The sequence below is a fragment of the Typopeltis vanoorti genome, chromosome 12, assembly GCF_054136105.1.
Source record: "Typopeltis vanoorti isolate ZY-2024b chromosome 12, IOZ_Tvanoo_1.0, whole genome shotgun sequence".
In the NCBI taxonomy this organism is placed as follows: domain Eukaryota; kingdom Metazoa; phylum Arthropoda; class Arachnida; order Uropygi; family Thelyphonidae; genus Typopeltis; species Typopeltis vanoorti.
Window position 1 is genome coordinate 130,749,523 of NC_143560.1, and position 24,551 is coordinate 130,774,073.

At 35.9% G+C, this 24,551-nt stretch overlaps 1 protein-coding gene across 1 annotated transcript in view; it reads left to right on the forward strand.

Annotated features, from left to right (window-relative positions):
- The window catches only part of LOC150101229 (MAM and LDL-receptor class A domain-containing protein 1-like), a 196,981-nt gene extending 185,892 nt beyond the window's left edge, over positions 1 to 11,089 (forward strand). Inside the window, exons 10-11 of the mRNA XM_090402192.1 lie at positions 3,054 to 3,194; positions 11,001 to 11,089. Of these exons, the coding sequence (XP_090258318.1) occupies positions 3,054 to 3,194; positions 11,001 to 11,089 (230 nt within the window). The remainder of the gene's footprint in view (positions 1 to 3,053; positions 3,195 to 11,000) is intronic.
- The last annotated feature ends 13,462 nt before the right edge of the window (positions 11,090 to 24,551 follow it).

Below are 24,551 nucleotides of genomic sequence, written 5' to 3' on the forward strand. Positions count from 1 at the left end.
AAAATACAAAGTTTATCATACCACTCCTTTAGTGAACCCATTGACTGTTCCTGCTCCAACCACTCTCTCAGGGAATGCATTCCAAGATGCAACCATCCTCCATGCAAAGAAACCACTCCTCACCCTCTTGCGCACAACCTCCTTTCGTAACTTTCAGCAATGGCCCCTTGTCATCGCTCATTCCCGCCATTCCACCAAGTGAAAGAACTCTCCAATGTCTACCCTGCAACGCCTCACAACAGTTTAAAAGTCTCGATCATATCACCTCTCCTTATTCTATCCACCAAACTCTGCAGTCCACATTCCCTTTTCACATATTTTGAACAAATGCTCAAATTTGAAATTACAATGGTGTTGTTAACAAGTTTAAGGTCAGCTTCTGTAGTCAGTGACATCTTTATGTACAAAACCAAAATTCTCATGATCATTATAGATGGTATAAGATTGTGTCCTTATAAGCTTTTTCTTGTCCTATTTGTCCAAAGTAAAAAGAGTTGGCAGTCACAAGGAACTTGATGAAGCTAAGCAATAAGAGTTCTTTTTGGCAGGAATAAAGATGGGAATAAATATTATTTCTTCCATATCTTCCAAATTGATTCAAAGATTCCAGCAACATCAGGAACTGGAACTCTGTGCACAGGTCTAGGTCCCAGTGGTTCCTGCCATTTCAATTTAGAGAATCTGTTCAAAGAGAGATGTAGTCCTACTGTATTGCCCAAACTTAAACTGTAACAATTGTCTTTCTTTGCGTAAACTTAAGGAGAACCTTATTATTATTATTAACATTAGATATTAACATATTATTAGATAACTGCAGAACATTAAAACACGAACTCTGGAAAATATACCAACAAAGTTAATATACCATTAACACTAATATACACATCACAAATCACCAGTATCCAGTGCCAACATCCCATACATAAACAGTAGCAACAACATAAATAGTAAAGCCTAAATCTCACTCTCTTCACAAAAGCTAACCTAAGCTTCGAAGTAGTGGGATTAACTCACCTCACTCAACCACATGTAATCCTTATAACCAGAGAAGCAGATTATGTAATAAAACAGTAAATTATACAGCAATAAAGAAGATACTGAAGATACTGATTATTATGTGATAATATCATTAATATAATACTCTTATGTAACATGAAAAAATAATGTAATAAATTATCTTATAATCAAAAAATTATATAAACAAAAAAAATTATTATACAAAAAACATTCTGAATAATCTTCATTGTTAACGTTTGAAAAATGTTTTGTAAATACATAATATAGAGGCAAAAAAAATGCTATTAAAATTTTTAGTTGAAATCAATGTAGAAAATGCAGCATTAGAGCTGAATTCTGTAAAATTATAAGTTGCAATGTCACTCAAGATGTCTATTGTATGTGTAAATATTTTAGCAATCAATAAATTACTATTAAAAAAAAAACATCTGACCTCCATGTAGTGAAGAGACTGTCATGGGAGATTCACATTATCACACAAAGCCCATCTAACCATGCCTTCAACTGATTCAATGTGCCTACACCTACAACACACTCAGGCAATGCATTCCACTCACCAACCACTCTCCATGGAAAGAACCTGCTCTTCACTCCTCTGCTTACACCCTCCTTATACAGTTTCCAACAATGGCCTCTTGTTCTACTCCCTTCTCCCATTCTATGAATAATCTCTTCCATGTCAACCTGATAACAACGCCTGACTTGATTATATGTCTCAATCATATCCCCCTCTTCCTCCTATTCACATGGCTTTGCAACTTATATTTTCTGAAAGGACCACTGACCAACTTTGTGAATTTTCTCTTCACCGTTTTAAACATATTCATCATCATGAAACCTTACAAACAAATCTCTGCACAATAATCCATATGAGGATAGGTCAAGGCCTTATACAATGCCATTATAACTTTTTATTTCTGCATGTCAGGGTCCTCTACATCATTGCCATTATCCAATGAGACATCTTCACAAGTTGTGCAATGTGGTCCCTGAATTTCAGGTCCTTGTCCACCACCACTCCCAGATCTCTCATCTCCTCTTCTTCTTTTAAAGTTTCCCTACCAAGTGTATACTTTGCATCCCATCATTGCTAACCAAATTTCAATACCTCGCACTTTACAACACTGAACTGAATGCTCCACTTGCCTGCCCATTCATGCAATCTATTCAAGTCCTCTTGTATGGCTATAACATTTACTTGATTCTGCATTGCTGTCTTCAATTTTGCATCATCTGCAAACAGCTAACTGCAAACACACATACAAATTGAACAACAGTGGTCCCAATGGTTCCTTCAGTACACCAGTAGTGACCTTCTGCTTTGGATACTGTACCCCATATACAACTCTTCTGATACCTATCTGACAGCTAGTAACCGTTTCAGCTCACTAATCTGTTATCCAATCCCATCTGTTTCAATTTATTTAAACAAATTGTTGTGTGGCACTCTATCAAAATATTTTGCAAAATCTAAATTTCCCACTGTATATGCATCTCCCTTGTTATAGTACATAAGTAAGTTAATAAAACATGATCTCTTTTTTTTAACAAACCCATGCTGATAACCACAGAGAATACTGCTGTTATAAACCCATTTCTGTATCCTTCTCACCAACCTCCAAATACCTTCACCACAACTCCAGATATACAGCAAAATCCCTATCACCAGCTTTATATATTGGAACAATTTTACCTGCCTTCCACCCTCTTAAAACCTGCATTGTTGTTAGACTCTTATTAAAGAGGCATGCCAATGCTTCTGCCAATTCCCAGGAACATTCCCTTATGATGGGTGGTGATATGTCATTAGTTTCCAGCAACATTTACTTTTTCTTCTTTATTTTTATTTTATTTTATTTTATTAAATTTTTTAATCACACCTTACAACTACTGTTCTGTATTATATTAGCACACAGCTCATGTTTTGAAAGCTATTCAGATTGAAATATTTGATTTAATAAAGTATTGTTAAACCTCTTGTGTGTGCTTGTTAGCATTTGTTTTTATTATAATTATATTTTGTTCTGTTTTAACAGAGCAGTGCACTTTTGATGAAGGAGATCAAAGCATGTGTGGTTATTCTCAAGATCCTGGAAATAAAATCAACTGGGAAATAAAGACTGGAAATGACACTCTCTTCTTTCAAATATTGGATCATACATTACAAGCATTACAAGGTAAGAGATTTGATTCATTTTGTAAGGTGCATAGAAAGGTTTATATGTTGGCAGTTAGTCATGTATTGAATAACAAGAACAAATGATGTAATCACGTAATCACAAGAAAGATATTTATTTAACCAAATATTTCAATCTGGAAATAGCAGACCATCTTCAATGGTATTACAAGAACAGTTTAAAAAATACAAGCTAGAATACTAACAATAGATCGTTAAAATTAGAACACGCCACGTGATGTTATATCACTAAGTATGAAACGGAATATTTTGAAGTAGAAACATGATTAAATTTGCTATTAAAAAAAAATAATAATAATAATTAACTAATTAATGAGTAATCTTGATTAGACTTTCCCAGATTTTTGATATAGATATACAGTCATTATGATTCAGGTTGGGGCGATGGAGCAAGGCCTCCACGCTTTCCTTGAACAAACGTTCGAACCTATAACGGGATCTATGTAAGAGGTGAGTCCTGGACCAAAGGATGCTGTGGTCAGTTACAATCCCGTGTTGAGCCAATCCAGACTTTTCAGGTTTGTTGTGAAAAATGGAGGATTGCTGTTCTTCGATTCTTTTTTCAAGAGAACGTCCAGTCTGTCCAAAATAAAAGAGATCACAGTTGCAAGGAATTTGATAAACTCCAGGAAGAGATAAAGTTGAACGTTTGTCTTTAGGAGAAGGAAAATGAGAAGACAATTTGTTAATAGGTGAATACGTATTTGTTAAATCATATTTCTTTAAAATTCTTGCGATAGGTTCTGAAATACTGGAGATATAAGGAATAGGCACTCGACATATTGAAACTTTGTTGTTTTGTGGAGGATTATAAGAATTGAGAAGACGTTGAGTACTTTTTTCAGAAAAGCCATTGAGTTTCATGTGTTGTTGGATAGTAGAAAGTTCTTTCTGTAGATAATCAAAAGTAGAACAATTAGTTTTGGCTCTTCTGATGAGGCATTTTAAAATTCCTGTTTTTTGACATGGATGATGAGCTGATTCTTTAAGAATATAACGACCTATGAATGTTGGTTCCCTGTATACTGTAGTTGTAAGAATATTTGAAGGTGATCGGATGAGGAGAATGTCTAAAAAAGATAAATGGTTGTTTTCTTCTAATTCCATAGTAAACTTTATGCGATGATGCAAGGAATTAATACTGTTTAAAAAGGAAGGTAAAGCGGTTTTGCTGTGAGGCCAAATAGTAAAGATGTCATCTATATATCTTACCCAAAAAGATGGCTGAGGGAAAATAGATGCGAAGAGGACTTTTTCTAAATCTTCTAAATAAAAGTTGGCTACGGCTGCAGAAGGAGGAATTCCCATGGCCGTTTCTTCAACTTGGCTATAAAATTTGTTTTGACATACGAAATATCCAGAATTTATTACGAAATCGAATAGTTTTATAACATCTTGAGGAAAGATGTCAGCAAGTAATTTTAAAGTTTCCTTGCGAGGTACATTAGTATATAAAGATTCTATATCAAAGCTAACCATAAGATCTGTAGGTTGTAATGAGACAATTTTTAATTTTTCTAAGAAATCTGAGGAGTTTTTTAAAAAAGAATTAGAGTTGCTAATGTAAGATTTCAATAATTTAGCTAGATATTTGGCTATATGGTAAGTAGGAGAATCAATACAATCTACTATTGAACGAAGAGGATAGTCAATCTTATTGATTTTTGGAAGGCCATAAATTCTAGGAGGCCTTGCAAAATGAGTTTTAAGTCTTTCAATTGTGTCTTTATCCAAACTGATGACTTCATGTAAGAGAGAATTTAATTTCTTTAGTTGTCTGTTGGTTGGATTATAATCATCATCATCATCATCAAATTCCTGCCACACACCTTCAAGGGGTGTACAGGATATGACAGTACTACATGAAAAAATTACATCATTACTAACTTCCTATCTACAATTTTCCTCCAAATCAATCTGTTACTTGTCAAAACTATAACATTATCAGATCTTATATTTCTATCATCTAAGGCACTTTGTACCATATCAATCCACCTATATCTTGGTCTTCCTCTGGGTCATTTTTCTGCCAACCTTGCAGAAAACACTTGTTTTGCTAATCTTTCTTCTCCCATTCTATTTAAGTGACGATACCACCTGAGATTAGCTCTGCTAATGCATTCCTGGATGATGACAATGTCAAGTTCTTTCCTAATATCCTCATTTTTAATATGATATTGCCATTGATGCCATCTGTTCACGCCTCTAATCTTTCTCAGGACTCTCATATCTGCGGTCTCTAGTCTTTGGTCAAGTGTTTTACTTCTGACCCAGCTCTGAGGTCCTTAAGTTAAAACTGGTTTGCACACTGTCTTGTATACAGCTAATTTAGTGTTCCGACTAATTTCTCTCTTATTCCATATGAATTTATTCAATTGACTTCCCACCATACCAGCTTTGCTGATTCTGTTGTCTATTTCTATATTTAATTTACTATCTTCAGTAAAAATCGTGCCTAAATAGCTGAAATGTTTTACTTGTTCCACAGGTTCTCCATTCACAACACAGTTGATATTTTCAATGATTCTGCCTATTTTCATTGTCTTTGTCTTTTTATTGCTGACCTTCATACCATATCTATTACAACAGCTATTCAATTTAGTCAGAGAATCTTGCAAACTTGTAGCGGATTTATTTAGAAGTACAACATCATCTGCATAAAGCAAAGAGCTGACATTAACATCTCCAATTTTGATATCAGGTTTAATACCACTTTCCTTCATAATGTGATCCATATAGATAATGAATAACAGAGGGGATAATGCACATCCTTGTCTCACACCAGATTTAACATTAAAGCATCTTCCTGTGCTTCCTTCAATTCTAACTGCTGACTTACAACTCAAATAAAGACTAAGTATTGCTTGATATAATGCCCCATTGACACCATATAACTGCAGCGTATTGAATAGCTTCTCTCTTGGCACCTTGTCATATGCCTTTTCCAAATCGACAAAACTTAAATACAGATCTCTGTTATATTCCCATGCTTTCTCGACTATTTGTCGTAAAGTGAAGATCTGATCCTGACAGCCTCTATTTGGCCTGAATCCAGCTTGTTCTTCACCAAGCTTTTCTTCCACAATTCTTCTCAACCGTTTCTCAAGTATACTTGCATAGATCTTGCCAGGAACACTCAGTAGAGAAATACCTCTGTAATTCTCACATTCAGTTTTATTTCCCTTTTTATATATGGGTACTATGAGAGCTCTACTCCAATCATTCGGAATTTGTCCCTCTGTCTAGACTTTCTGAACTATGTAGTGCAGCCACTGAAAGACTTTTATACCACCATACTTCAGCATTTCTGGTCGAATATCATCTACTCCTGCTGCCTTTCCACATTTCCAGCCTTTGATGGGGTTTTCTACTTCAAGTATGGATATGTATTCCTGACTGCATGCCTGGTCAGTGTTTTTTATCACTGTGCTGTCATCACTGCTTGTTTCATTTAGCAGTTTTTCAAAGTAATTACTCCATACTTCAAGGATATCTTTTTCTCCTGTTTTCATGTCACCTTTATCATCTCTATCTCCTTTTACAGCACTCTTTCCTCCATTCCTAAGTTTCTTCAACAACCTCCAGAATATTTTGCCACCTTCTTGATATTTATTTTCTATGTTCTTGCTAAAGTCCTCCCATGACTTTTGTTTAGCCAGTTTTACACACTGTTTAGCTTTCTTACATTTGTCTCTGTATTCTGTAAGAGTAAAAGCTGACTTATTTGCCAGGAACTTTTGATATGCTTTCTTCTTTTCCTTCACTGCTTTAACTTCCCGTGTCCACCAGGGAGTTCTGATTATCTTATCCTTGCACACAACCTCACCACATGCCTCTCTGGCAGAATCAATCAATGTTTTCTTCAGAGTTTGCCACTGAATCTCCAAAGTTTGATTCCTGTTCTCAAACTCTTTCATTTTCTTTTCAATAATCTTTCTGTATTTTAGTCTACAGTTCACACCTGAGAGCTGCTCAACTTTTATTCGCTTTAAAACTTTCTTACATGTTATTCATTTCAGTATGAAATTCAATTTTATCGTGCTCAAGACTAAATAGTGATCACTTCCAATTTTAAATCCTCTGTACACTCTGGTGTCCTGCACCATGGAGAAAACATCACTATCAACAATAACATAGTCAATGAGACTTTTCTTATTCCTAGCCTCTTCTCTCCATGTGAATTTGTGCACATTTTTATGTTGGAACATAGTGTTAGTAATAACCAGTCCATGTCCTGAGCAGAAATCCAACAGATATTTGCCATTATTATTAGCTTTGCTCTTTTCTCCAAATTTTCCCAAAATATTTTTGTGTGTCTCACAATCATTTCCTACTCTACTATTTAGATCCCCAACAAGGACCAACTTTTCCTTTTTCATTGTGTCAGTTGCTTTTTCTAAAGCCTCAAAAAATTCCTCCACTTCTACCTTAGTAGAACCTTCTGTGGGACCATAGGCACAAATGTCTCATTGTCCAGTTCCCCATTCTCGTATTTGCCCACATTACTCTACTTGAGACTGACTACCATTCAAGATGATTAGCCTCGTATTTTGTGTTGAATATTACGGCTACTCCTTCTTTTCCTTGATTGTCATTGCCTGAATATAACATTTTGTATTTATTGCTCAGAAAGATCTCACCAGTTTTGGTCTTTTTTTTTTTGTTTCAATCACCCCTATTATGTCGATCTGGTACTTATCTAATTCCTCAGCTAACTCCATTTCTTTGCCATTCAGGCTTCTTACATTGATAGTACCGATTAAAATTAATTTCTTGATATGTGAAGCGATCTCGAAGCAAAAGAGAAAGTTTTCTTCTGTAATTTGCTGAGTCCATAACTACTGTTGCTTTTCTCTTGTCAGCTTTGGTGATAATGAGGTGATTATTTTTTCTCAAGGACTGTAAAGATTTCATTTCAGAAGACGATATGTTGGAAGGAGGAAGTTTAGCCTTAAGTAGAGACTAAGCAACTTCTAGGCGAAGAGCTTTATCACTGGTTAGATGATTAAGATTCCTTTCAATGTTAACTAGGAAATCTAGATATGGTATCTTATTTGGAACTATAGAAAAATCATGTCCTTTTGACAGGATGAGGGTTTCTCTTTTAGTCAAAGGATGTCCGGATATATTTTGATTATCTGCAGAAAGAACTTTCTACTATCCAACAACACATGAAACTCAATGGCTTTACTGAAAATACTCAACATCTTCTCAATTCTTATAATCCTCCACAAAACATCAAAGTTTCAATACGTCGAGTGCCTATTCCTTATATCTCCGGTATTCAGAACCTATTGCAAGAATTTTAAAGAAATATGATTTAACAACTACATATTCACCTATTAACAAATTGTCTTCTCATTTTCCTTCTCCTAAAGACAAATGCTCAACTTTATCTCTTCCTGGAGTTTATCAAATTCTGTGTAACTGTGATCTCTTTTATTTTGGACAGACTGGACGTTCTCTTGAAAAAAGAATCCAAGAACAGCAATCCTCCATTCTTCACAACAAACCTGAAAAGTCTGGATTGGCTCAACATGGGATTGTAACTGACCACAGCATCCTTTGGTCCAGGACTCACCTCTTACATAGATCCCGTTATAGGTTCGAACGTTTGTTCAAGGAAAGCGTGGAGGCCTTGCTCCATCACCCCAACCTGAATCGTAATGACTGTATGTCTATATCAAAAATCTGGGAAAGTCTAAAAGATTACTCATTAATTAATCAATTTTTTTTTTTTAATAGCAAATTCAATCATGTTTCTACTTCAAAATATTCCGTTTCATACTTAGTAATATAACATCATGTGGCGTGTTCTAATTTTAACGATCTATTGTTAGTATTCTAGCTTGTAATTTTTAAACTGTCCTTGTAATACCACTGAAGATGGTCTGCTATTTCCATACCGAAATATTTGGTTAAATAAATATCTTTCTTGTGATTACGTGATTATATCATTCAGTCTTATGTCGCAAGTATCTTTGAAACAAAAAAACAAGAACAAAATAAATCTATCCATCCATCTTCAAGGCCCACCTTTCCTAATTGTGTTGTGGGGGCAGTAGCTGCAAGAGGGACTTAGTATGGTCATGATCCTCTGCCACCAAGATCAGGTATTCTGGTGAGACTCCCAGATGTGTCCACCCAAGGTTTTGGATATAATCTATCCAGTGAGTCCTTGGCCTTCTCCATGGTCTCCCACCCTCTGGTTTGGCAAAGAGGGCCTGCTGGGGGAGACTCTCTTGTGGCATTCTGACCAGGTGCCTGTAGCATCATAACTGTAATCTCTCAACACGGAGAAGCAGTGGTTGAGTATTGAGGGTTTCCCGAATTGCCGAGTTTCTGACCCTATCGAGTCTTGTCAGCCCTGCAACCCATCAAAGGTACCTCATTTCAGCTGCTTGGATTCGTGTCCACATTCTTTCGGTCATTACCCAGCTCTCATGACCATAGGTGAGGATTGGGACATAGACTGTATTGAAGACAGCCAGCTTTGCCTTCTGGCTTAACTCCTGCTTCAATACTACCGAATGGCCAAGCTCCTGCAATATTGCACTTGCTGAGCCAATTCGAGTATCTAGCTCTACTTCCCACTTTCCATCACTCGTGTATATAGACCCAAGGTATTTAAACGTCTCCTGCCTTAGTGAGACTTTACTTACATGTAGAGTGCACTGGGCTAGTTGTCTTGAGACCACAAATGTTTCCGTTTTGGCCACACTGAACTTCATCCTGGCTTCTGCACAAACAGCTACAAACCTATCCAGAGTCTGCTGGAGGTCATCTGAGGCAGAGCTAATCAGGACTAGATCATCTGCAAAAAGCAGATGTCCAATGCTACATCTTCCAATTCTGACACACTCACTGCCTCAGCTGTGCCTATCAATTCAGTCCATAAATATCATGAAAGGTGGAGACCAACAGAGACTGTGAAAGGTTCAAACTTGGACACAAAACTCCAGGCATTCATACAGGGACTTGATGGCAGCTAATAGTTGGCCATCCACTCCATACTCCTGTACTACTTGCCAAAGCTTATCCAGAGGAACCTGGTCATATGCCTTCTCCAAGTCCATAAAGCATGTGTAGACATTCTTGGCATATTCCCAAGATTTCTCAAAGACTTGCCTTAAAGCGAAGATTTGGTGAGTTTTACTTCTACCAGGATGAAAGCTACATTGTTCTTCTTGGAACTTTGACTCAACTATGCTCCTGCACCTTCTTTCCAAGCACCTAGCATATACTTTCCCAGACAGGCTGAGCAGAGAGATGCCATGATAGTTGCTGCGATATCTCTGGTCTCCTGTCTTGAAGACTGGTATTATTATGCCTGTTTGCCACTGCTTTGGTGCTCGCGCAGATATCCAAGCAGCCTGACACACTCAAGTAAGCCAGAGAACACCATTTAGATTTCAGGCTTTTAGCATTTCAGGCCATGTTTCATCATCATCAGCAGCCCTGCCCGATTTTAGCGATTTTATTGCTAAATGGACCTCTTCTGCTGGGAGACTAGGCATCGCCTCGATCTGCAGCTCTTGGATGTCCACAGCTGCCAGGCCACCCGGGTTATGAAGGCTCTCAAAGTATTGCTCCATCTGTGGAGGATATCCTTCTCGGTTCTTAAAAGTGCACCATAAGAGGCCTTAATTGGCTTTGCTGTGCATGATTTCCTCCCTTGAATGCAGAAGACGGTCTGCCAGAATACCTTGTTTGTATTTGCATAGGATGAGGCTCATCAATATAAATATGTAAGTTAATAAGCTGCTACTCTTTCATCTGATTTTAGTTGATGTTCACAGAGCACAAAAAGCACTTATCAGAAATCACAGGGAAACAAAAATAAGTAACTGTGTAAACTGTATTGTAATGGACTAAAGAGCAACCAACATCTTATAATGAGTAGACAGGCTTATGTATTGGCAGTACATGTTAGTTTATTTTAATGGTATTGATTCACAACACAGAATGATAACAAAATAATTGATATTTGTTAACTTATTAGCTGATATTTTGCTGGTATTATATCCAACATCTTCAGAGCACAAGAACAGTTTGTCACAGTAAACAAAACAAAAATAAATTGGTGTAACAATGGGACCAGTTTAAAAAATTTAACAGATAACATAAACTAAAATCATAATAGTGCCATCTATTGTTGGCTCAAGAGAGAGAAAAAAACAAGTATTAATTAGATCTTAAAATGACTGTCTCCCAGATTTTTGGTAAATTGATACAGCCACATTGTTGAGGTTAGGAGTGTGTTTTAGAGCTGCTGCTGATTCCAAAAACAATATCTCTTACTTGTAATGACTTCTGTGTAACAGTTTTGTTTTCTTTCATTTGATCCAATGTGAAGGGGTATCCAAAGAATGGTCTGCTAGACCCAGCTTGCCATAATGATAATGCAGATTGTATTGGATGTAGCCAACATCTTAATCCAATCCAAGCATACTAAAAACAATATGCAAAAAAGAGCAATCAATGCTTTAAAAGAGGTATACAGTAATAACAATATTTTAATAACTAAAGCAGAAAAAGGTAATACAACAGCGATGATAAATTCAACAGAATATGAAAGCAATATGTACGTACTTTTCAATGATTAGTCTACATACTAAATTATTGTTAGTTTAATCATTTAATCCATCATTAAACATTTAATCCCTCATTAAACATTTAATCCATCATAAATTTTAGATTGTGATCCTACTAATTTTCAAAAGAATAACGTTTGCAAATTATTGAAGAAAGTCACTTTCTGGCCAAAAGAAACAGTTAACAAACTGAAGCTTTTTCATGTTAAAACACCCATAATGAAGCATTAAAAAATTCACAAACAGGATACACATATATCCGATTGTGGATGTATGTGTGTATAAATTGTGGATGTGGATAGTATAAATGGTACCATATACAAGCTTGCTAAACACTTACCTAAATTACTAGCCACCCCCCACCAAACAATTCTTCCTCCTTCATTAAAATTTCTGTTGACCTAAAAAGTATATTATGATTATAATTTTGTGACACCTCCAAGGAGTCCAAAGACTCATCGAGGACAGGCTCCACAACTCTTTGTCTCCACCATTTAATCCATCAACTACACTGAACCACCACTACCATCATCATGTGCACCAACATCATCTACTTTCCAACACCACCACTAGTAAATAATAATATTTGGTTAACCGATCAAGTGTTGATCAATATTTTATTAATTAACTGGACCAACTAGTTTCGCCACACTTATCTGTTGGCTTCTTCAGGGCACTAACTTATAGGTTTAAACACTCTCACAATTATGCATAACTGCAAAACTGACAAGAATAAAAACTGACTAGAATAATTACAAATGAAATAGTATCGAACGTGAGTGAAACACGTATCGCGTGTACAAGATCAGCTAGCTGTTGTTGAGGAACCTTCTATAGTTTGTATTAAAGTTCATTTCTTCCGTTTTTAAGGCTCTGATTAGGGTTTTCCATATCTCTGGCAGTATTAGGCCTTGATTTCTGTTAAGGTTCACAGTAGAACGGGAGACTGTGGCTGCTTCTTTGAACATTCTTGAGTGGTAATCTTCCTCTAAGTAGGGGGAACAGCTTTTGTCCCACTCGATGACATGGTTAGTTGTGGAGAAATGAGACGATAGCCCAGAAATGTCCTGTCTGTTGTTTTTGACATAGCCAATGTGCTCCTTTTGCCTGATTTCGAGGCTTCTCGAAGTCTGTCCAATGTAATTAGAGCCACATGAGCATGGAATATTATAGACTCCAGCATATTTGTAGAGAGGATGGTTGTCTTTTGGAGATCTTAGTAGTTTACGAATAGTATCTATAGGTTGAAATGCTACTCTTATTTTGTGTTGTTCGAGGAGATTGGCGAGCTTGTTGGAGATGCCACTTACATACGGAATTGCTATCGTTTTTATATATTGAATGTCTTCTTGTTCTCTTTGTGGTGGTTCAGAGAAAAGGATTTTGTTGACTAGTCTTCTTGGATAGCCGTTCAAGTACAGATTGTTGGAAATAAATTTTAACTCATCTTGAAGGGTCTTGTTGTCCGTTGAGATGCAAATAGCTCTTTTCTTTAACATGTGTATAATGCTGAGTTTATGTGATATGTGGTGAGAGGAGTTAAAATGTAGGTAGCGACCTGTATTGGTCGGTTTTCTGTAGACCGATAGATTTAAACTGCCATCAGTTTGTTTTTTGATTAAGATGTCTAAAAACGGAAGTTGTTTTTCTCTTTCAAGTTCCAGAGTGAATTTAATAGAATGATGGAAAGCGTTGATCTTTTTGAGAAAATCATATATGTCATCTTTGTTGTTGTTCCATATGATGAAGATATCGTCCACGTATCTAAACCAAATTTTAGGTCTAGGAAAAATTTGTGATAGGATTTTGTTTTCTAAGTCTTCCATAAAGAGGTCAGCACATGAAGGTGAAAGTGGGCTTCCCATTGCCAAGCCTGTTAACTGTTGATAGATTTTATTTTTCCAAGAAAAATAATTGGAGTTTAGGCAGTGAGCAAACAATACAGTTATATCTTGTGGGAATAAGGTACTTAAGATGTCACTGACCTCTACTACGGGAACATTTGTAAAGAGAGAGGTGACATCTAAGCTGGCTAGAAGATCAACGATTTTCTCAAAAAGATCAACGCTTTCCATCATTCTATTAAATTCACTCTGGAACTTGAAAGAGAAAAACAACTTCCGTTTTTAGACATCTTAATCAAAAAACAAACTGATGGCAGTTTAAATCTATCGGTCTACAGAAAACCGACCAATACAGGTCGCTACCTACATTTTAACTCCTCTCACCACATATCACATAAACTCAGCATTATACACATGTTAAAGAAAAGAGCTATTTGCATCTCAACGGACAACAAGACCCTTCCGTATGTAAGTGGCATCTCCAACAAGCTCGCCAATCTCCTCAAACAACACAAAATAAGAGTAGCATTTCAACCTATAGATACTATTCGTAAACTACTAAGAACTCCAAAAGACAACCATCCTTTCTACAAATATGCTGGAGTCTATAATATTCCATGCTCATGTGGCTCTAATTACATCGGACAGACTTCGAGAAGCCTCGAAATCAGGCAAAAGGAGCACATTGGCTATGTCAAAAACAACAGACAGGACATTTCTGGGCTATCGTCTCATTTCTCCACAACTAACCATGTCATCGAGTGGGACAAAAGCTGTTCCCCCTACTTAGAGGAAGATTACCACTCAAGAATGTTCAAAGAAGCAGCCACAGTCGCCCATTCTACTGTGAACCTTAACAGAAATCAAGGCCTAATACTGCCAGAGATATGGAAAACCCTAATCAGAGCCTTGAAAACGGAAGAAATGAACTTTAATACAAACTATAGAAGGTTCCTCAACAACAGCTAGCTGATCTTGTACACGCGATACGTGTTTCACTCACGTTCGATACTATTTAATATGTAATTATTCTAGTCAGTTTTTATTCTTGTCAGTTTTGCAGTTACGCATAATTGTGAGAGTGTTTAAACCTATATGTTAGTGCCCTGAAGAAGCCAACAGATAAGTGTGGCGAAACTAGTTGGTCCAGTTAATTAATAAAATATTGATCAACACTTGATCGGTTAACCAAATATTATTATTTACTATTTATGATCAAGAAAACAACCTTTATGACCACCACTAGTACTATTTGTCTGTAAATTGCATATGTTATGAAGATAGATTTGTCTGTATGTGAGATGAACAACCTGAGTGTCCTGAGGAAAAAACCTTCTACCTCCATATGAGATAGGTTAACTCACTTTCAACTGAAAAATTCCCATATAAAGATTCCTCTTGTCATGACTAGAATTTAACCGAGGCCTTTTCCAATTGAAGGGCACTACATACCATCGTTCCTACAATTGCACTACATAGGTGCTATTAGAAAACCATATCTTAAAAAGTTCAGACATAATGATTAGTTTTTATATGACTTCATCATTATTATTATTATTATCATCATCATCATCATCAAATTCCTGCCATGTACCCTGAAGGGGTGTACAGGATATGATAGTACTAAATGAAAAATTTACATCATTACTAACTTCCTATCTAGAATTTTCCCTCCAAATCAGTCTGTTACTTGTCAAGACTCCAACATTATCACATATTTCTTATATTCTTATATTTCTATCGTCTAAGGCACTTTGCACCGTATCAATCCACCTATATCTTGGTCTTCCTCTGGGCTGTTTTCCTGCAAACCTGGCAGAGAACACTTGTTTTGCTAATCTTTCCTCACCCATTCTGTTTAAGTGACCATACTGCCTGAGATTATCTCTGCTAATGCATTCCTGGATGCTGACAATGTCAAGTTCTTTCCTAATATCCTCATTTTTAATATGATATTGCCATTGATGCCATCTGTTCACCTCTAATCTTTCTCAGGACTCTCATATCTGTGGTCTCTAGTCTTTGGTCAAGTGTTTTATTTCTAACCCAGTTCTCAGATCCATAAGTTTAAATTGGTTTGAATACTGTCTTGTATACAGCTAATTTCTCTTATTCCATATGAATTTATTCAATTGACTTTCTACCATACCCGCTTTGTTGATTTATTTTGTTGATATATTTAATTTCTTAATTTTTTTTAATTTAATTATTTTTAAAATTTTTTAATTTAATTTAATTCAAGTAAAATCATGCAAAAGTTACCTGGGAGCTGACGTTGATAGTGACCACAATTTGGTTTTATTGAAATCTAATCTGAAATTTAAAAAGTTGTCACAACCAAGGAAAAAGCCCAAATGGAACATAAGTAACCTGAAAACAGAGGAAAACCATAGAAACAATATACAGCAAACTGATGAAAGCATTAAAATGGGAGAGAGGGAAAAGAAAAACATAGAGGAAAAATGGACTCATTTGAAGGATACAATAATCAAGGCTGCCAATGACTGCATAGGATTAAGCAAGAAGCAAATAAAAAAAACCATGGATCACCCAGGACATTCTAGATCTAATAGATGAAAGAAGAAAATACAAACCCTCCGTAATGGAAGAAAGCAAAGACAAATATAAACATATAAAAAATATGATAAATAGAAAGTGTAAAGAAGCAAAAGAACAATGGTATACAGAGAAATGTAAAGAAATAGAAGATCTAGCAAAGGCTGGAAGAATCGATAAAGCTTATAACAACATAAAAGGAATAAGCCAGCAAAACAAGACAAGAAGTACAATTATCAAAAATAAACAGGGGAACATACTTATAGATAAGGAAGAAATTTTGGAAAGATGGAAGGAGTACTTAGAAGATCTATATAGTGAAAAAGATCTAGATGCCAAGGCTATAGAAGATGAAACAAGACTTGATTTGGAAGAAATTGGTCCAACTATATTAAAAGATGAATTTGAATGGGCACTGAATGAATTGTCAGCCAACAAGGCACCAGGCACTGATAACATCCCTTCAGAATTAATAAAATAATCAGGAAACATAACTAAGTCATACCTTTTCAAGATCATAAAGGATATTTATGAAACAGGGATCATCCCCAAAGATTTTACACAATGCTCTATCATACCCACTCCTAAAGTAAATAATGCAAACAAGTGTGAAAATCATCGAACAATAAGCTTAATATCACATGCTTCGAAAATACTACTGAAAATTATACAAAAAAGATTAACAAAGAAGGTTGAAGAATATGTTGGCAATGACTAGTTTGGATTCAGGAAACAGCAGGGGACAAGAGAAGCAATACTAGCTCTAAGAACAGTTATTGATAGAAGTTTGGAGAAGAATCAAAATACTCTGATAGTCTTTCTTGACTTGGAGAAAGCCTTCGATAGTATTGACTGGAATCAAATGTTTTACCTCCTAAAAACAATAAAGGTAGATTGGAGAGATAGAAGGCTCATATTTAATCTTTACAAGCATCAAGAAGCCCTAATAGAAGCAGCCAGCAATACAACAAAAACCACAATAGCAAAAATACGAAGAGGTGTAAGACAGGGATGCTCTCTTTCACCCATATTGTTTAATCTGAACATTGAAGATGCAATAAATAAACTGAAAGAACTAATAGAAACTGGAATTAAGATAAATGGAATTGATATTAAATGACTACGGTTTGCGGATGATATAGCAGTTTTAGTTGATAACGAAAATAAACTGAAAGCCACCATAACAAAGATAGAAGAAATCTTCACACAGTACAGCCTAAAAATTAATTTATAAGAAAACAAAATTATTAATTACGAGTAAAGCAAATCCAATGAAAATAAACCTAGAAATAAATAATAATCTACTACAACAGGTATCCTCTTTTAAATATCTTGGAAGTCTTATCACAGAAGATGGAAGAAAATAATCAGATATTAAAGCATGGATAATGCTAGCCAAAAAAATCATTCTATAACAGAAGAAACATTTTTACCAGTAAAGGACTTAGCATACAGCTCAAAAAAAGCTAGTGAAAACATACATATGGAGCATTGCATTATATGGTTGTGAGGCCTGGACTCTAACAAAACAAGACATGAAAAAGTTGGTGGCATTTGAACTTTGGTGCTGGAGAAAGATGATGAAAATTAGTTGGACAGAAAAGAAAAGTAATGAAGAAGTTCTGAATATAGTTCATGAAGAGTGGTCATTAATGAAACACATCAATATGAGAAGAAAAAGCCTAATTGGACACTTTGAGGCGTGGGGGACTGATTACAGAAATAATGGAGGGGACTGTAGAAGGAAAGAGGCCACGAGGCAGACCAAGAATTGCATATATAAATAACATAATGATGCTAACTGGCGCTAAGAGTTATGAAGAGATAAAAAGGAAGTCACAAGACAGGATGTTGTGATGTGCTGCTACATTTACCAATTTTCAGATTGATGCACCAAAGAAGAAGATATTTAATTTACCATCTTCACTAAAAATCATGCCTAAATAGCTGAAATGTTTTACTTGTTACACAGGTTCTCCATTCAAAATGCAGTTGACATTTTCAACTATTCTGCCTATTTTCATTGTCTTTGTCTTTTTATTGCTGACCTTCATACCATATCTATTACAACAGCTATTCAATTTAGTCAGAGAATCTTGCAGACTTGTAGCAGATTTATTTAGAAGTATAACATCGTCTGCATAAAGCAAAGAGCTGAGATTAACATCTCCAATTTTGATATCAGGCTAAATACCACTTTCCTTCATAATAAGATTCATATAGATAATAGATAATAGAGGGAATAATGTACATCCTTGTCTCACACCAGATTTAACATTAAACCATCTTCCTGTACTTCCTTCAATTCTAACTGCTGACTTACAACTCAAATAAAGACTAAGTATTGCTTGATATAATGCCCCATTGACACCATATAACTGTAGCATATTGAATAGCTTCTCTCTTGGCACCTTGTCATATGACTTTTCCAGATCGACAAAACTTAAATGGAGATCTTTGTTATATTTCCAAGATTTCTCAACTATTTGTCGTAAATGAAGATCTGATCGTGACAGCCTCTATTTGGCCCTGAATCCAGCTGGTTCTTCACCAAGCTTTTCTTTCACAATTCTTCTCAGTAGGGAAATACCTCTGTAATTCTGGCATTCAGTTTTATTTCCCTTTTTATATATGGGTACTATGAGAGCTCTACTCCATTCATCAGGAATTCGTCCCTCTGTCCACGCCTTCTGAACTATGCAGCACAGCCACTGCATTTATACCACCATACTTAACCATTTCTGGTCGAATATCATCTACTCCTGCTGCCTTTCCACATTTCAAGCCTTTGATGGCTTTTTCTACTTCAAGTATGGATATGTATTCCTCACTGTATGCCTGTTTTTTGCCACTGTGCTGTCATCACTGCTTGTTTCATTTAGCAATTTTTCAAAGTAATTACTCCATACTTCAAGGATATCTTTTTCTCCTGTTTTCATGTCACCTTTTTCATCTCTTATTCTTTTTACAGTACTCTGTCCTCAATTTCTGAGCTTCTTCAACAACCTCCAGAATATTTTGCCACCTTCTTGATATTTATTTTCTATGTTCTTGCCAAAGTCCTCCCATGACTTTTGTTTAGCTAGTTTTACACAGTGTTTGGCTTTCTTACATTTGTCTCTGTATTCTCTAAGAGCACAAGCTAACTTATTTGCCAGGAATTTTTGATATGCTTTCTTCTCTTCCTTCACTGCCTCTTTTACTTCTCGTGTCCACCAGGTAGTTCTGATTATCTTATCCTTGCACACAACCTCACCACATGCCTCTCTGGCTGAATCAATCAGAGTTTTCTTCAAGGTTTGCCACTGAATCTCCAAGGTTTGGTTCTTGTTCTCAAACTCTTTCATTTTTTCATCAATAATCTTTGTGTATTTTATTTTACAGTTCTGGTGGAGACAGAGTTGTAGACCTGGTACCCTCCCTCGATGAGTCCTTGGACTCCCTGGAGGTGTCAAATAATAATATAAAATAATATCTGAGCGCTGCTCAACTTTTATTCGCTTTAAAACTTTCTTACATGTCATTCTTTTCCACATGCAATTCAATTTTATCCTGCTCAAGACTAAATAGTGATTGCTTCCAATTTCAAATCCTCTGTACACTCTGGTGTCCTGCACCAGGGAGAAAACATCACTGTTAACAATTTGCTGTTTTAAGGATACTTGTGACATAAGATTGAATGATATATTCATGCAAACACAAGAAAGATATTTATTTAACCAAATATTTCGGTCTGGAAATAGCAGAACATCCTCAGTGGTATTACAAGAACAGTTTAAAAAAATACAAACTAGAATACTAACAATAGATTGTTAAAAATAGAACGCACCGCGTGATGTTATATCACTAAGTATGAAACGGAATATTTTGAAGTAGAGACATGATTGAAAAAAAAAAAATTGATGAGTAACCTTGATTAGACTTTCTGAGATTTTTGATATAGATATACAGTCATTAAGATTCAGGTTGGGATGATGGAGCAAGGCCTCCATGCTTTCCTTGAACAAACGTTCAAACCTATAACGGGATCTATGGTAGAGGCGAGTCCTGGACCAAAGAATGCTGTGGTCAGTTTCAATCCCATGTTGAGCCAATCCAGACTTTTCAGGTTTGTTGTGAAGAATGGAGGATTGATGTTCTTGGATTCTTTTTTCAAGAGAATGTCCAGTCTGTTCAAAATAGGAAAGATCACAGTTGCAAGGAATTTGATAAACTCCAGGAAGAGATAAAGTTGAGCATTTGTCTTTAGGAGAAGGAAAATGAGAAGACAATTTGTTAATAGGTGAATATGGAGTTGTTAAATCATATTTCTTTAAAATTCTTGCAATAGGTTCTGAAATGCCGGAGATATAAGGAATAGGCACTCGACGTATTGAAACTTTGATGTTTTGTGGAGGATTAGAAGAATTGAGATGTTGAATACTTTTTTCAGAAAAGCCATTGAGTTTCATGTGTTGTTGGATAGTAGAAAGTTCTTTCTGTAGATAATCAAAAGTAGAACAATTAGTTTTGGCTCTTCTGATGAGGCATTTTATAATTCCTGTTTTTTGAGATGGATGATGGGCTGATTCTTTAAGAATATAACGACCTGTGAACGTTGGTTTCCTGTATACTGTAGTTGTAAGAATATTTGAAGGTGACTGGATGAGGAGAATGTCTAAAAAAGATAACTGGTTGTTTTCTTCTAATTCCATAGTAAACTTTATACGATGATGCAAGGAATTAATACTGTTTAAAAAAGAAGGTAAAGAGTTTTTACTGTGAGGCCAAATAGTAAAGATGTAATCTATATATCTTACCCAAAAAGATGGTTGAGGGAAAATAGATGAGAAGAGGACTCTTTCTAAATGTTCTAAATAAAAGTTGGCTAAGGCTGGAGAAAGAGGACTTCCCATGGCTGTTCCTTCTACTTGGCTGTAAAATTTATTTTGGCATACGAAATATCCAGAATGTATTACGAAATCGAATAGTTTTATAATGTCTTGAGGAAAGATATCAGCAAGTAATTTTAAAGTTTCCTTGAGAGGTACATTGGTATATAAAGATTCTATATCAAAGCTAACCATAAGATTTGTAGGTTGTAATGAGACATTTTTTAATTTTTCTAAGGAATCTGAGGAGTTTTTTAAAAAAGAATTAGAGTTTCCAATGTAAGATTTCAATAATTTAGCTAGATATTTGGCTATACGGTAGAAGAATCAATACAATCTACTATTGGACGAAGAGGATAATCAATCTTATGGATTTTTGGAAGGCCACAAAATCTAGGAGGCCTTGCAAAATGAGTTTTAAGTCTTTCAATTGTGTCTTTATCTAAACTGATGACTTCATCTAAGAGAGAATTTAATTTCTTTAATTGTCTGTTGGTTGGATTATAATAAATTTCTTGATATATGGAGCAATCTCAAAGCAAAAGAGAAAGTTTTCTTCTGTAATTTGCTGAGTCCATAACTACTGTTTTGCTTTTCCCTTGTCAGCTTTGGTGATAATGAGGTGATTATTTTTTCTCAAGGACTGTAAAGATTTCATTTCAGAAGCAGATATGTTGGAAGGGGGAAGTTTGGCCTTAAGTAGAGAAGAAGCGACTTCTAGGCGAATAGCATTAACCTTATCACTAATTAGATGATTGAGATTCCTTTCAATGTTAACTAGGAAATCTAGATATGGTATCTTATTTGGAACAATAGAAAAATCATGTCCTTTTTACAGGATGAGTGTTTCGCTTTCAGTTAAAGGACGTCCGGATATATTTACAATCCAATTATCTGGAGTTATGAATGGCTTGGATTGTCTAGACGAAAGAGCTTCATATTTACGGTTAAGATGTTGACTTAGTTTATTATAAGCACGTTGAGTAGAACGTTTATCCACATTTAGAACTATGTGAGAAAGATGTGGATCCAAATTTGTGGAAATATAGGTGCGTAGATCAGAAATGTAATGACTGTGAATAGCAAGGTCATGTTTAGCAGCTTTAAGTTGATTACAGATTAGAGATAAACTAGTGTTCCGGTAAATATTATGAGTGCCAGGAGATTTTATTTTTTCTTTAATCCTAGCGAAATTAGGAATAATCTTGTTGTCGTGGCACTTTTTTAAGAAATTGATCTTTGCTCGTAACCTACCTTGTATAACTGAAAGTTTTCCTAATTTACCGGTGATTTTGGTAGCATTTTTCCCATGAAGGATAAGAGTTTGCTGTTTGAAGGATACTTGTGACATAAGATTGAATGATATATTCAAGTAAACACAAGAAAGATATTTATTTAACCAAATATTTCGGTCTGGAAATAGCAGCCCATCCTCAGTGGTATTACAAGAACAATTCTAGCTTGTATTTTTTTTAAACTGTTCTTGTAATACAACTGAGGACGGTCTGCTATTTCCAGAGAGAAATATTTGGTTAAATAAATATCTTTCTTGTGTTTATGATTCACTATTAACAATAACATAGTCAATGAGACTTTTCTTATTCCTTGTCTCTTCTCTTCATGTGAATTTGTGCACATTTTTAAGTGGGAACATGGTGTTAGTAATAACCAGTCCATGTCCTGAGCAGAAATCCAAACAGGTATTTGCCATTATTATTAACTTTACTCTTTCCTCCAAATTTTTCCAAAATATTTTTGTAGGTCTGACAATTACTTCCTACTCAGTTATTTAGAACCCCAACAAGGATCAACTTTTCCTTTTTCTAGAGACTCAAAAAAATTCTTCCACTTCTACCTTAGTAGAGCCTTCTGTGGAACCATAGGCACAAATAAGTCTCATTGTCCAGTTCCTCATTCTGATATTTGCCCACATCACTCTACTTGAGACTGACTGCCATTCAAGAAGATTAGCCTTGTATTTAGTGTTGAATACTATGGCTACTCCTTCTTTTCCTTGATTGTCATTGCCTGAATATAACATTTTGTATTTATTGCTGAGATAGATCTCACCAGTTTTTGTCTTTTTTGTTTCAGTCACCCCTATCGATCTGGTACTTATCTAATTCCTCAGCTAGCTTCATTTCTTTGCCATTCACGCTTCTTATGTCGATAGTACCGATCTTCAGCTCTGGGGATATGGAGTTGGGGTGTGTTTTAGGGTTTGTTCCAGTAGCTGACTTTTCGCTGTTTGCCCTGATTCCCTGGCGAAAACAAGGGGGCCTTGTTTAACCAGGTGATGCCTGAGCCGGCAAGAAATTTTGTCATGTTATGCCATCATTTTGTATTTTTGTTTAAGCCAATAAAAATACAATTTGGTCGCTAAATCCCAAATTGCTAACCCATCCTCGTTTGTTCAGTATCGAGGTAGAAACCCAACAGGGTGCACCACGGGAGATGGTGAGGATTGGACATTAGGTCAAAAGCTCTGTTCGGCTCTCCGCATTCCTTCAAAGGCTATGTGGAGGTCTCCTCTGAGTTATACAGCTTTAACTCTTAAGCACCCTCTCATTATTATTATTATTATTATTATTATTATTATTATTATTATTATCATCATCCAGGCCTCCATGGAGTCAAAAGACTCATCGCTGGAGGTCGTTTTTAGGAAATTCAAAGTTTATCATACCACTCCTTGAACCCATTGACCGATCTCACTCCAACCACTCTCTCAGGCAATACATTTCAAGATTCGACCACCCTCCATGCAAAGAAACCACTCCTTACCCTCTTGCTCACAGCTTCTTTTCGTAACTTCCAGGGATAGCCACTGGTCATCACTCCTTCTCGCTGTTCAACCAAGTGAAAGAACTCCCCAGTGTCAACCCTGTAACCACTTTTCATCAGTTTAAAAGTCTCAATCATATCACCTCTCCTTCTTCTATCCACCAAAATCTGCAGTCTACATTCCCTCAGTTGATCCTCAAAACTCTTATTGTACAGTCCTGAAACCATCTTTATTATCCACCTCTGTACCCTTTCCACAGTGAATTTACCCCCTTCAAATCCTGGGGACCAAATATGAGAACAATAGTCTAAGTGTGGTCTGATCAGGGCCTTATACAATGGAATGATAACTCTTTTATCTCTGCAGGTCAGCATCCTTCTCAGTATTGCAGCAATCCTCTGAGTACCCTCACCACCTTTGCAATATGCTCCTTGAATTTCAGTTTTCTATTAATCATCAACCTCAGATCTCTTGACTCCCCTACCTCCTCCAGTACAGCTCCTCCAATCGAGTACGCATCTTCCCATCATTGGATCGCAAACCTCAAGACTTAACATTTTACTGCATTGAACCCCATTTATTTGCTCATCTCTCTAGTTTATTCGAATCCTCTTGCAGGGCTGCCACATCTGCACTATTACTGATGACCCTTCCCAACTTGACATCATCTGCAAACAACTGAATGTC